Here is a 14,338-nt window from a genome sequence, read left to right as displayed (position 1 = left end):
CGCTCCGGCCCGAGCCCGCGGCTCCGGCCCGCAGCATCCTCCACCTCCCCGCGGACACCGAGCGGCGGAATTCCAGCCCTCTGACATCAACCCGACCTGGAACCTCCCCGAGCCCGAGCCGGAGCGCGGGGGCGATGGGCAGCGCCCCGCGGGGCAGCGCGGCGGGCCGGGCCCGGCCGGGTGTCCCCCGCCCCCGNGCTTCGGCCCCCGCCCCGCCGCCGGCGCCCCCGGCAGCGGCTGCGCCGCCGGGTCGCTGCCCATGTCCCAGCTCTGCTCGCCGTCCGCGCTCGCTGCCGGTGCCCGCCTCCGCTGCGGGGACGCCGCGCTTTGGAAGCGTTCCCGGAGCGCGCGGGGCTGCTGGCGCAGGTCGGGCGATTGCATGCGGACACTTCACTTTCAGCCATGCCTGCCTCGGGAGCTCTCTGTCTGCTGTAATTTTCTCCCTTTGATCTCCCTGGATCCTTTTTCGGGCTGTGGAGCTCCGCTTGCACCTACCTGCCTGCTGCGTGTGTGCGAGAGTTTTCCTCTTTTTTTTTAATACTCTTTTTGGTTAGAAATTCCAGTTCTATTTTTTTAAAAGACCGAATCCAAACACCATCAGAGCCACATGGTTTTGTTAAGCTACTGGAAATAACTTTTGCCTGGGATTTACAGCAGGATTCCCTCCCGGCCCGGCCCCTGCCGACTCCAGCAGGCTCACTGCCTAACAGGTTTGCAAAGTTGTTTGGTTTTTTTTTTTCCTTATATATCCTCTTTTCTCTCCAGAGCCATGCGATCACTGTAACTTCAGTTTAATCGAAAACACTTTCTGTCTTAATTCTCCCAGTTATGAAGACTCGTCGATGCGTTTCATGTGACCTTTGGGCAGACCGTGGAGCTTTCTATTTTATTTTGTGGGGCCTTGAGTCGGGATCTTCTTAACGTGTGCTTGGAAGTGGTCATACCGGAACTCGGGCGCGCACAGAAATAGTGCGAGAGAAACTAGATACGCCGTAACTTTCTGCCTGATACCTGTTGGGATTCTTGTCTAAACTTCGGCAGTGTTTGGGGTTTTTTTTATTTCCTGGGATCTTCCTGCCATGGAGAGTACCTCTGTGTTCTGTTAATTATCTTTGAGAACTCTACCGGAGTCAGACTGTGAGCATGGATTTCTAAGGGAAAAGTAAAGCTGATCCAGATTTGAATGAAGCACTTCTGGCATGAGGAAGATGGAAGGGATCATCTTCATTTGGAAGGGAACAGTATTGGAGCAAGCCCTGTCACCATAAATTCAAGGAATACCACCTTCTTAATTTCTGGGAAGGATACCAATTGGTGCAGATAACATTCAAGGTTGTGCTTAAGGTGTGGGAAATGCTAGCAAGAAGGTGAGGTGTCTCTCGAGGTTATTTGGGATGGGTGTTTTGAGCCTGTGGGTCTTCATAACTCTTGGCCAGGAGACAGGAGGCCTGCACATCCACGGTGAGACCTCCCCGTGCCTCATCTCCGTGGGACCGAGGAGTTCCTAATGCTCCCTGTGCACCCAAACTGACTTCTTGCTTGCGACCTGTTTTGCTGATCCTTCTGGATTTATCTGCCGGAGGAGAGACTCACAATTTAGGATTTTTTTTCTTTTTTTTTTAGTTTGTTTGTTTAAAATATGCCTCTGAGCTCCCGGCGGCCTCTGAGCACGTGGCACGGGGCGAGAAGAGCGGTGATGGCGAGAGCCGGCGTCGCCGGGGAGCCGCGCTGGCGGTGACCGAGCCCCGCTCTGCGGCCCCTGGGTCTGTCCGCAGCCGGCTCGGAGCCGGGAGCGGAGCCGCCGGCCGGGCCCGCTGCGCTGAGGACGCGTTCCCGAGCGGTATGAGCGGCCGGAGCCCGCTGCTGGTAGCATGAGTGCTGGCCCCCAGGTGCAGCTGGCTGTCCTCTGGCCTTGGCTGCTCATGGCGACCCTGCAGGCAGGACTGGGCCACACCGGGCTGGCGCTGGCGGCGGCCGTGGAGTCGGAGCGGGCGGCGGCGCAGAAAGCCATCATCAGGGTCATCCCGCTCAAAGTGGAGCCCATCATCCTGGAAGGGGAGTTCGCCAACGTCGCCGAGGTGACTCCGGCCGAAGGGAAACTGCTCCAGGTAAGAGCAGCGGTGCCTGGTCGCGCCCCGGCGGCCTCGCCACCCGCCCCAGCCTGTCCCCTTTCCCTCCGGGCTGCCTCGGTCCCCGAGCGGTGCCTTGGGTTCCGTGTCCCGGCGGGGATTCGTGGCGCTGTCCCCGCCTGTGTGGTCACAGGGCCGAGGGGACGGCATCGTGCAAAGGGCTGAGCCTTCCTTCGGGGCCGAGCTGTGGCTGCGCCTGATTACTGCGAATTGTGGATGTGGTCGGCTGATTCCGTAGAGATTATTTCGTATCTTAATTGATGTTATAAAGCTGAGTGTGTCAAGCCACATGTCGGGATGTGAAACATCTGACAGAAGACAGGATTAGTATTTTTTTCTCTGAAATTCATGAAGTTTTCCACACAATCTGCTGAGGCCGGGGCTCTGTTACAGCCCCAAATCCCATCCTGGCCGTGCCCACCAGAATCCCTAGCTCTGCTTGTTGTTCGTTGCCTGTACCTAAAGGGTGAATGTTACCTACACAGGAGCTCCAGTGGTGTCACCACCAGGTATTTTTATAGACGAATTAATGCTGTTCTCTGACCTTTATTAAGGCTAATCTATTAAGGCCACAGGTATCTCCACACCTGGGCAGGAGGTGCACGTGCTGCACAGCCAGAGCTGAGCCATTCACTGAACAGACCCATCTCCTGCACACACTGGGTTTGGAGCTTAGTTTACTGAGACCTGTGTGCATTCTCCCCATTCTGTGGCTCATTTGCTTGGCAATTGTGTGCTTTATTCTTGAGAACAAAACAAAAAACCCCCAAAAAACCCGAAAAACAAAACCCCCAAAAAACCAAATAAAACAAAAAAATTACAAAATAGCCTGCATTAATATTAAGTCTTAATTTTCTCCTGGGCTTTTCCAGGACTTTCCAAATGGGGTATGTTGAAATCTTAATTACATTTGTAGTATGGAAATTTAAATTAAAGTAATAAATTTTGTGTAGTTTAAGAGGACGACAGTTGAGCCAGCTTTAGAACATGGTCACCTGTCTGAAAGTGAACATGGACAGTTTGTGACATGAATAAAGCCTGCTTTTCCATACCTTTTGAACTTCTCAGAATGAAATCTCTGCTATAAAATTATATTACCAGGCTAAAAAAAAATCGGAGACAAATGCACTCAAGGTCCTCTTCTGTTGTGAGGCAATGTCCAGGAAAGTCAATATTTATTCCTTACTAAAGCTACAGTGGTGTTGCAACTGAGCACAAAGTATAGAGTAGGACCTTTTGGAAATGGGAGGGTGATAACCTCTCCTGAGGGATGTGTGCATTCTAACCAAATGCAGCAATACCAAGTGGGAATTTTGTGCTGTCACAGCAGCACCAACCAGGTGTTTGGAATAAAAAGTTGTGAATAGTGTCCAATTTAATCCTTTAAAAGTCATCCTCCAAATGGAGACGGATGGGGAAACTAATCCAGCCTGTTGAGTTTGGGCGCAGCAGACACTGACCTGCCCTGGGTGTGTTTTCAGGCCTTGACTCTGCCACTCTGTGTGCTCAGGTGAGCTCCTGCTCCACATCCCACTGGATCCAGTGCGGGAAGTCCTGGTTTTAGCTGGCAGCACTGAGACAGGGGGTCAGGCTGTGCCTCCTGCAGCAGGATGTTTGCCCGGTGCCAGGCGCTGTGCTCTGGGAGGGTTTAGCCAAGTGTACGTGTGACCTCTCCTGCAGATCTCATGCTGTGGTTTCTAATTCTGCTGCTGAATATTGAAACTTGGCCTATAAAATGACGTTTAGAATTGTTCAGGTCCTGATCCTGCAGTGAGTTCTTACCTTTGGAAAGAAAAAATGGGAAATGGGGACATAACTCGCCAGGTACAAAATAAATAAGAAATTAGTGGGATGTATACTTTTCAGTTTGTTTTTAAATGGTGGGATATTAAACAGACCAGAATCAGGCTTTATTGGGACATCTCATTTACATGGTTGTCAACATCCGAATCTTGCAAAAACTTTAGGTCACATGCTTAACTTTGATGTCACTGGAACTCCTACTTAATAAATAAACTTACGGCTGTGCATGCATACCTGCACAATTGTTTCTTCAAATGTAGTTTAGGGATGTAACATGGTATTTTACAGTTACTGAGTAAAGAAGTGGGGTTTTTACAGCATTTTTGGATAGGTTTTGGTTATGTCAGACTCTGTAAGGTACAGTCAGCCTGTCCAGGAGAACACAAACTGCAGAACTTAGCTTGGAAGAGAGGTATGGATGGCCCAGTCTTGTTTCCAATGCAATGCTCTCTTCTTTCAGAGGTAGAATAGGATTGCCCAGGGAACAGTGGTACAGAGTTTGCCCTGTAGGCAAGTCAGGTTCTCTTTATTATGACTTGTAATTATCTTCATAGTGCTCTAGTCAATATATTTTTAGAAATGCATTCTTAATTTAATACAGAAAATCCTGCACGCAAGTGATGGAGCCTCACTACTTCTACCAGAATGTTTTCCTGGTTTCGTTTCTCCTTGTCCTATTTTCCAGAATCATCTACAGAAATGGACTTTGATTGTGATGTGTTACATCTTAGAAGCCAACTTTAGCAGTATCATCTTTACCTACAATAAAAGAGCCCCAGCGTTGAATTCCCCCTCACAGCCTTTGCCCTTGTGAGCAGTTTGTGGGAAATCTCTGTATTTCTGTTGTTGCCCAGTGGGCAAGCAGGAAGATGCCAGGGAGCAGCCAGCCCTGCCAGTGTAACCCCAGCAGTGTTCCTCTGGCACTCCAATGCTGCTGCTGCTGTGTGATGCAAAGGGAGAGGAATTTCTCAAGCAGGCAGAGCCACTTAAGCCTTTATAGGTCAAAAAACCAACACCTCAGTCTTCTTGCAGAAATCATCTCCAGGCTTGTGCAGTGCTCCAGCTTGTTCAGGGAGCTCTGAGCATTAACTCTTGCTGGATGTGGGAAGCACCTGGGGAGCTCACTGGCAGTTTCCAAACTGGAAATTTCGGTTTGGAAGTTTAAATTGGGAAGGAATCCTTCCCTGTGAGGGTGGGCAGGCCCTGGCACAGGCTGCTCAGAGCAGCTGAGGTTGCCCCTGGATCTCTGGCAGTGCCCAAGGCCAGGCTGGACAGGGCTGGGAGCAGCCTGGGACACTGGAAGGTGCACCTGCCATGGCAGGGGTGGAACTGGGTAAGTTTTAAGATCCATTCCAACCCAAACCAGTCTGGGATTCTGTGATCTCTGCTGGGCCACTGTAGGAGCCTGAACTGCTGTTAAAAGTTCCATGGAAGTCAAAACCTGGCCCTTTATTACAAATGGAGGAGCCAAAGCTTTTAGACAAGTGGGTTGGAAGGAACATATTTGGAACTTACTGACAGTGGACGATCCATGAGTAGCTCAGGATTTGACATGCACTCGGAATTGCAATTCCTGTGGCTGCCAATTAACTCCCTTTCACAGGATTGCTACAGAGATTTTTCAGCTTCATTTTTTGATACTTCTGCTGCTCTGTTGACTGACTTTTGAGAAATAAGTCTCGTTTCCTTCTTGCCCTTGACTCCACTTAGTACTGGAGCAAGTTCATGTTGGTTTGAAGGTAGATAGGAAAATAAGGAATGCCTTAGAAAGAAAAGGAGAGAGTCACTGGAGAGAGTTGCAAAAAGATTTTTCTAATTTGAATTACAACCTGGGCAAATCTAATTGTGGAAGGGGAAAAAACCCTTTTTATTTGAGATATAATTCATCACTTACAGTCTTGTTTAGGACAGTTCGAGGATGATCAAGATTCAAGGATGCATTATTAAAAGTGAGCATTAATATTTCTTTGAGGGTGTATAATCTCTGTCTTCTACACAGGGGGAAGATGATTGCTTTAGTCTGTGCAGAGTGGCAGGGATTGGTACAATCTCTAGTTCTAGGGTATTTGAGAAAAAGTGTTAAAAGTTTGGGACGAGTCCCTATTAATGATATTTAAAAAGAAATGGATAACTTCACATTACTACAGGGAGAGCAAAGTGATCAGCAGTCCCAATCCCTTGACATGCTGACACATAGAAAATTCCAGTGCATGTGTGGGACAGTGACACAGTCTCACTGAGCAGGCAGTGTGTAGCACTAGTTTTCCCAACATCCATTGTTTCATTGCAAGTCTCACAATACTTTATTCTATTTCTGTACAAACTCAGCAGTTCCGTAATGAGGGGGTTGTAGAAGAAAGTCAGCTTTCACTTAACCATGGAGTACACTGTTTTAACTTACCACTGCAGGAAAACACCTGAAGAAAATAAAAACGAAGTTGAAGGAAGCCCACAGAAAAAGCTCCCTAAAGGCTCTGAACCCCCAAACCAAGGATTATCCTCCTCTCCTCCCTGAAAAATAAATTATTTACAAAACATTCAAATTGATCTATTTAGGATGTATTGAGTGAGAATTGAAAGAGGAGCCTGAATCATCTTTTTTTTTTAGGTGCCATGTACCATTGAGAAGGAGAAAATTAGTCACAGATCCAGTTAGAGGAGGAGTGTGGTGTTCAGAACAGCAGTGATAAATGTCCTGTGGAATTGCTGCAGTGAACCCTATGGGATCACTGTGGACAATGGAGAGTGTTCCCAGTGTTGCAAGGCACATGCAGTTGGAATTGGAATCACCTCCTTCAGTGCTCGCAGAGGTTTACACTCCCAACCCATCCCAAAGTAAATACATTAGTATCTTCTATACTCCCAGCTCCTGCATCAACAAAAGGATGTTGAGTGCATAATGTTGACAGAGAAGTGGGAAACTTGAACCAAATGATTATGGAGACTTAAGTTACGTGTGAATAAACTGGTCAGCACAATGCCAGGCAGTTCAAAGGAGCAGTTTCTGCCTCTTGGAACAGCTTGTACTCGTGTACACAGACTTGAGTTAGCGTTAAGTAATGTGCAAGACCTGCCTCAGAAGCAGCAATAATGGAGCCACTTGGCCTGACTGCAGTACAATAAAAATAGGTGCCTAAGTATCAAAAAGTATTACTCTCACACAAACCATTAACAGGAAATTGCACTGAAGCACTGAGACGCATGGCTCCTACAGAGGAAAAAACCCCACTTTTTTACATGGCACATAGATGCTGCTCAGGAGAGGCTAAGACCTGTGGAATTGTTTAGCTTGGAGAAAAAAAGTTCCAGGGTTACCTGATCGTGGCCTTCCAGTACCTGAAGGAGCTGACAAGGAAGATGGAGAGAGACTATTTACGAGGGCTTGGACAGACAGGACAAGGGAGAATGGATTCAACCCAAAAGACAGTATATTTAGATATTAGATTTCAGGATAAAGTTCTTCCCTGTGAGGGTGGGCAGGCCCTGGCACAGGTTGCCCAGAGAAATCTGTACTGTGGCTGCCCTGAATCCCTGGAAGTGTCCAAGGCCAGGTTGGACAGGGCTTGGAGCAGCCTGGGACAGTGGAAGGTGTCCCTGCAGATGGCAGGGAGAACGAGCCGAGCGTCAAGGTCCCTCCCAACCCAAACCATCCTGTGATTCTGTGAAAGTAGAAGCTGTCCTGGGGAACACACAAAGCAGTGACTCAAAAAGGCTGTAGTCACCCAACACAGGGACATTGGTAGTGTTGAAGAAACCATTTGGCCCAAACAGATCTCTTGGAAATTGGATATAGAGTATGAGTGCAGTGTTGGTAGTGTCCAGTGTAACCAACAGTGTGGATTAGTTCAGTATTGGTGCAGGATTTAAGTGTAGCTGGAAGGTGAGCCATTAAAATCTAGATGCAGAGTGGGAATCTGAGAGTTGGCTGCTAGAAGAGGTTGTCTCAGAGGCTGTTTCTGAACCTCCACCCCTCTCTTGAGCGTATACAGAGGCTGAGCTGGAGCTTTCCATGGTGTGTCTTCTTTCCTCACCCAGAAAACATGTGACAGGAAACTGTTCCCTGCTTAAGGAGTTTAAAGGACTTTAAACCTCAATCTCCCAACTTCCCAGCGCACCATCTGGTACTGGTTGCAGCTGCAGTTGAATTATTTATGACAGTGGGTGCAGATCCATCATGAACTGAAGATTTTCAGTACTAAAAAGGTAACAGTTCTGAAGGCTCAAAACTGGAGCAGAGCAGAGATCTGTGGTCAGGAGACTGAACCCACAGGGCTGGAGTGAGTGACAGTCAATAGAGGACGTCTGGTCATGCACAGGCCCTGGAATACATCCAGGGAACAAGTGGACATTTCCCAAAGATAAGCTGGCAGAGGGGTGAGATTACAGGAGAAGGGAAACAGGCCCCTGTGATGCTTGCAGGCTGCAGCCAGGCTGAATTTGTGGTAGAATGGTTCTTAACCATTAGGGAATTTTTTTCTGTGCCTCCTTCAAGTGAAAGCTTTGGTGGGCATTTCCCATTGAGTAAGGCTGTTTTGAATTGCATGTGACTTTGTTATTTTAAAACGAAAACCTTCAGAATTGTCAAAGTAATACAACACCATACAGCTCAGTATGATCAAAGATGGCTCTGTTGTATCAGACTGGATTTTGGACAAAAATTGACAGGCATTTTTATTTGATATATCTCAGTGGCTTTCCATGCAGTGAAACATGCCAAAAACATACCTAAAAGCTAAAATGTTCACAACTTTGCCTAAAAGCTATCTGTGGACTTTGCCCAAAAGTCATAGTATGAAAACAAGCAAGTTTCAACCTAAACTGAGAAAAGTAATAAGTAAGTACAGTGGCAAACGTGCTGTGTAGTTTGACCTTCAGGTCTGTCATCTTTAATATCATCGATAGTCTATGTTGCAGGGATTGCCAAGGGTCAGATAAGTGAAATTTTTGGTTATAAACAAAGCAGAAATATAAAATGAATCTCAGTACAAGGGAATATATCACACTTCAGTAATGCACATTCATATTTTATTACCCTTTTGATCTTCCCTCCATTCAAGGTCTTGCTCTTGACTGCAGCAGGACAGGTGTAGACAGAAGTGGTGTGGATGGTCATGGTGGTCTCTTCTGTCTTTGAGTTCTGTGATTTATGACTTAATTTTAATGTCTATTTATTTTTCCCCTTATTTCCCTGGCTGTAAAGAACAGGAAGCGCTGCACAGCCTTTCATTTGCCCACAACACTTTCAGGCTGCATTAAGGAATTGTAATCACATCTCATGCTTCGGAGCTTTGGGCCTGCTGCCAGCACGGCTCAGGCGGGAGTTGGCCAAGAGTTGTCTTGGGACCTTTTCATCTTGTTTTTAGGAGCATCAAGGATTGGCCTTACTTCAGAACAAGGCACTTAAACATGTAGGTCAATGTTCAAAGGTAGTAGAGAGAATATTGGTTTGAATGTGCTTAGGTTGTATGGGTTACTCCTGTGCTGCCAGATTTCTGTGGAAGGCTCTCTTTCCCCCTGCAGCCACCCCATTCAAATTATCTAAAATTTTGGGTGTGTATCCTCTTCCCGTGCATGTTGAGATCTGAATCATCTGCCTAAATCAACGGATGTATTCTCACCTCGTCACTTCCCCATCCCTGAAGGGTCTGGTTAAGGGCATTAGTGGCCCTTTGATCTCTCTTTTGTTCTCCATCTCAGTAATTTGGTCTCCAGTGATCAAATGGGTTAATCTAATGCTTATTACTGTGCTCAGCATCAGGGTAGTGGCAGAGATGTACTGGATTGTCAAACACAGCAGCTCTGACTGGGGAGTTGAATAAATTCCTCTGGCCATAAACTCTGAAACAAATCAAAAGCTTTTGACTGAGTTTGGTTATGACATGTTATTTCTGAATGTAAGTAAAGCAATTTGGGGATTAAATTTGCTTTGTTTTGGTAAAAAGTATGTGAATTCTAGTTCAAAATTACATGAAAGGATAGATTTCAACTTCCTACTTCCAAAGCTCCTCAGCAGCTTTGTTTCTATGGGGTGTGCGTTGGTCAGCACTGTTGGTGCTGACCTGTAGGAGGGACATGTCCATTGCAGAAACTCAGAGAGAATGACCTTGGGATTGAGTTGATCCAGATGTAAAAAATGAACAGCACTCCAGTCCTGATAGAGATGTGAAACAGTTCTCCTTACAAAGGCCAACAAGCCGAAAAGCAGAGCAGGGCAGGCACAGTGTCTAGTAAGGGTATGGGGTGATGACCACATGGGAGAGCAGAAGAAACAAGTTCTAGGGAGTGAGTGGAGAACACTGATTCTTTCATTAGTTGAATTTTGTGCAGGTTCCTGCACCAAAATGTTTCTTTCAGATTGTTTAAATATAGGGAACATCTGTAAGAATATGAGGGTCAAATAAGAGAGTGAATTGTGATAATTCCTGTAGCTTCCTGTTTGTCAGTTTGAATCAGACGTTGAATTTTGGCCAGTTGGTCTCTTTACATGACCATCCAGTGTAGAGATACAACTCCAGAAACCCAGCCTTGACTACTTTTTAGAGTAGTAAGAGAGATGGTGTTTGTGTTTGTGTTACTGCTCCAATCTTGAGTCCTGTTCCTTGCAAAATGATCTGAATAACTTTTTATTTACTAAGACAGTTCTATTCTAATATAAGTAGAACCTCCCCAAGATCCTGAAGAGATAAGAGTTCCCTTTCTTCTGCTTGTGATGCTGTACCTCTGCTGTTCCTTTGTTCCCTAAGCGTCCTGTTGGATGGTACTCCTGCAGCCATGCTGTGGGTGCACATTGTCCCTGAGTGTCAGTGCAGGAGGCTTCTCTCCAAACATTTCCCTGGGGCCACCAAAATGCCTCTGTCCTCCCCATTACCCTCTGTTTCACCTGGCCTCATTCACATAGCATGCCTCCAGCCATATAGTCCCACTCAGGTATTTTTTTTCCTCATCTGCTCTCTCAAATGTCTTTTTTTAATCTTCTGTAATTTTCATCTTGCTTAGAATAATGGTTGCTTTTCTGTGCATGTTGTTCTTGTTCAGTAGCAGTTCCCAGAAGGGTTTAGGCTGTTGTCTGTCAGCACTTCCTTCCAACACTTTGCTCTCCTCAGTGGGAAAATCTGGCCTTTTCATTGCCTCCTTAAGAGGACCTCTGACCTCTCTTTTGTCACTCCAGGGGACCCAAAGTTGCTGTTTGTAAACTTTGCCCAACTTGAGCGAAGCATGTCAGATTTGAGTGATGGACAAACCCCGCATGCTTGTACAACATGCAGCCCTTATGTTAAAAAAGATCATCAAACAACTTGTGTTGGTTTTTGGTTGAGAAACCACCATTTCATCATTTCTGGCAGTTGCACCTGGTTGTGGCCAGAGTTGGTGGCAGCTCTTTTCTTTTGCTCCTTCTCTGGCTGCCTGACTCATGGTTACTTTCTCAACAGAACAAACTGGGGAATGCCATGCTGGCATTGGCCTTTTCCACACCCTCATTCAAAATCCTGCTTCTGAAAAACCGCTCTGGGACAGTGACAGTCATGTACTTTATTCCTGCTGAGATGTTAAGAGGCCAAAAATCATCCACAGTTGTGTTTTAATTTAGAAAAGGTTGACATGAAATCAAATAAGGTCATTCAAAAGAATCGGAGAGGGCAACCAGGAGTTACATCCTTTGCATCAAAGTGTTTGAGGACACTGCAGTAAGAGTTAAGATAAAATGTACCTCTCAAGAAATACTTGAAAAATGAAAGAAAGCCTATCAGGATATTTAAACATAAGAGTAAGAAAGTATATAAAAGCATGCTGGAAAAGCAAGAAATTTGATAAAATTAGAAAAAAGAAGAACAGCCTAAAAATACATGAAGACAGTGAAGAGAGGAGAAATAACTTGAAAATGGTAATGCTAGATTCTCTTCAGTCACAGGCAGAACACTCACCTGACAAGTGGTAGGATCTATAAAAAATTAAAGTCTAAAAGCTGTGCTTAGGGCAGCTAAACTCCCAGCAAAAAAATGAATGCAATTCTCCTTGTGCTTTCATCTGTCTCAGGCTGAAATGTCTGGAGATGAGATGGTGATGGAGATAGACATAATTACCACTATCAGTTGCTGGGATCAAGTGGTATTCACCCAAGGACTGGGGAGGATGAAATCACTGAACTATTAACTTGTCTATGAACTCTTGTTTAAAATCCCTGGAAGGTGGCTGATGGGATCCAGTTTTTCTCTGAGCTCCACTTCATCCACAAAAGCTTAGAGCAGTGTGTTATAAAATGATAAGTTGATAGAAATTATAACACAGAGTGCTACAAATGGATGCGAAGGAGTCAACAGTGGCATCAGTTGGGCTGATGCCAAGTCTGGCTGAATTTCCCAAATGCAAAGACTTGCAGGGTAACTAAGATGTGGATTAAGAAGGAGGCTTCTGGATAACTAATTATTGGAAGGTAAGAAGCAAGTGGAAGGAATAACTATCAGACTTTCCCTTTGTAAGGAGCCCTGGCTACAGCTGTGTGTGCTGTAGCTGTGCTATCCCAAGTGTTGATGAGCATGTGGAAACGGGAATGCTTGGTAATGTTCTAAAGCTTTCAATACATGATCTAATTAGAAGTATTGAAGACAAGGTTCATCTGTGAATCATTGCATGACCTTTACAATACCAAGTACTTCAGGAGAACATGGAGAATCAGTCATTTCACATTCAGGTGATGGGCTCTAATTTGCCCATTGCCACAGTTGTGTCTTGTGATTTTAACAGACTGGTCCATGCAAGTGTCAGCTTGGTATGTAGTAGTTGTCATGAAGACAAAGGGAAAATTAGCAATGAAAATGAGAGAATAAACCAGAGAATCTCTCTGGTCTCCTGTGGAATCCCAGGTACATCCAGATGTTGAATCATGTGCAAAGTTCTGTTCCCCACAGCTCTAAAAAAGCAGTAGCTGTATTGGAAGATGTTTGGAGAAAAACATAAGGATAAAAGAAAGCAGAAGATGTGTTTTATCCAAAGAAAAACAAACTGGACTGTCTTCTGGCTGGAAAAGAGGCAGCTGAAGGGTGGTACAGAGAAGATCCACAGAGTCCTGAATAGGGGATTGACTGTTAGTTTCTCTTCATATGAAAATAATGGGGCATCACATGAGGCTACAGAGAGTCAGGTTCAAAGGGAAGTGCTCTTCACTCACTGTACAATTAACATGTACAATCCGTTGCTGCAGGAACTGCTGTGGATGCTGAAAGTTTACAGAGGTTCAAAAACCACTGAAACTAATGAATGGGAGAAGGCTCCATCAATGGCTATGAAATAACAGGTCCCAGCTTTGCCTCTGGGAGTCTATAAAATGTTGGAGGCTTGGAGAATGCCTGGGACAGAAGCCCTACAAGCTTGTCCTGTTTTTACTTCTCCTTCAGAAATCCACTGTTGCCAACTATCGAGGCAAAGATGCTGGGCTGCATGGACCTTTGGTCCAAATCCACTCTTGCATTCTTCTGTCCTGCAGAAACCTTTCAGCCCTCTCTGCACCAGCCCTTCCAGCCCCCCTCTGCTCTTTTGGGCAAGTCTGGGCAGAAAAACTGCCGAAGTACCTCCTCCATTCTCTGTCACTGAGATGAAGCTCAGCTCTTTGGTCACATAGAATGCACTGCAAAGTTCCTTAGGTTCAAATATTGAAAATCTCACAACATGACTTTCAGTTTCATGGTGCTGTTAATCAGCGTTTGTAGCCCTTGGCACTTTGGCCTTTATATCATGGAATCTTGGAATAGCCTGGGTCAGAAGGGACCTTAAATATCACCTTGTTCCAACCCCCTGACATGGACAGAGATAGCTTCTACTAGACCAGGTTGCTCCAAGTCCTATCCAGCTTTACTAAACATAGCATTTTTATTCTTTGTCACCCTCATCATTCATGATTCTGTTAACTATGTTCCACTGATGGGATAATAACTCTGTGTGTGTATCTCAAGCAACAAAACCTGGGTCTTTGATGCCATCCAGAGAGTTTGGGTATAGCACATGCCCTCAGCAGTTATTTTCCCTTTCTGAGAGCTGTGTGTCAGTAACAGTCAGATATTCCTGCATTTGAAATAACAGCTTCTCTACTTCTTAGAGAATATATATTTTTGAAGGGCTGTTGGCATAGTCCCCTTTCCTTGCCTAGGGAATGAATCAAGGTAACCTGCAAATATCAGATGCTTCATCACCAAGAAAACCAGTGAGTGTGGAATCATAGAATCATTTAAGTTGGAAAAGATCTTTAAAATCATCAATTGCAACCATAAACATTTATATTGAAACAAGTAGGACTGAGACATCATACTACTGGGGAAAAAACCCAGCCGTAATCCTATGGCCATCAAGCTGAATTGCTCGACACTGCTAATTTAATGAACCCCCTAAATTTGCCCTGAATGGCCATAAATAAT

The 14,338-nt window shown here is 45.6% G+C and overlaps 1 protein-coding gene across 2 annotated transcripts in view; it reads left to right on the top strand.

The window, feature by feature from the left end:
- The first annotated feature begins 200 nt into the window (after positions 1-200).
- RNF43 (ring finger protein 43) overlaps positions 201-14,338 on the top strand; it is a 60,501-nt gene continuing 46,363 nt past the window's right edge. For both annotated transcript variants that reach the window (XR_005630277.1, XM_039732928.1), the window contains exons 1-2: positions 201-710; positions 827-2,108. Coding sequence is in view for 1 of the 2 variants with exons in the window: in XM_039732928.1 (XP_039588862.1) it covers positions 1,872-2,108 (237 nt within the window). In the remaining variant the exon portion in view is untranslated. The remainder of the gene's footprint in view (positions 711-826; positions 2,109-14,338) is intronic.

The sequence above is a fragment of the Passer montanus genome, unplaced genomic scaffold, assembly GCF_014805655.1.
Source record: "Passer montanus isolate IOZ18808 unplaced genomic scaffold, ASM1480565v1 scaffold81, whole genome shotgun sequence".
Classification (NCBI taxonomy): Eukaryota; Metazoa; Chordata; class Aves; order Passeriformes; family Passeridae; genus Passer; species Passer montanus.
Note: the sequence above shows the minus strand (reverse complement) of the source record. Positions and strands in the feature narration are given on the sequence as shown.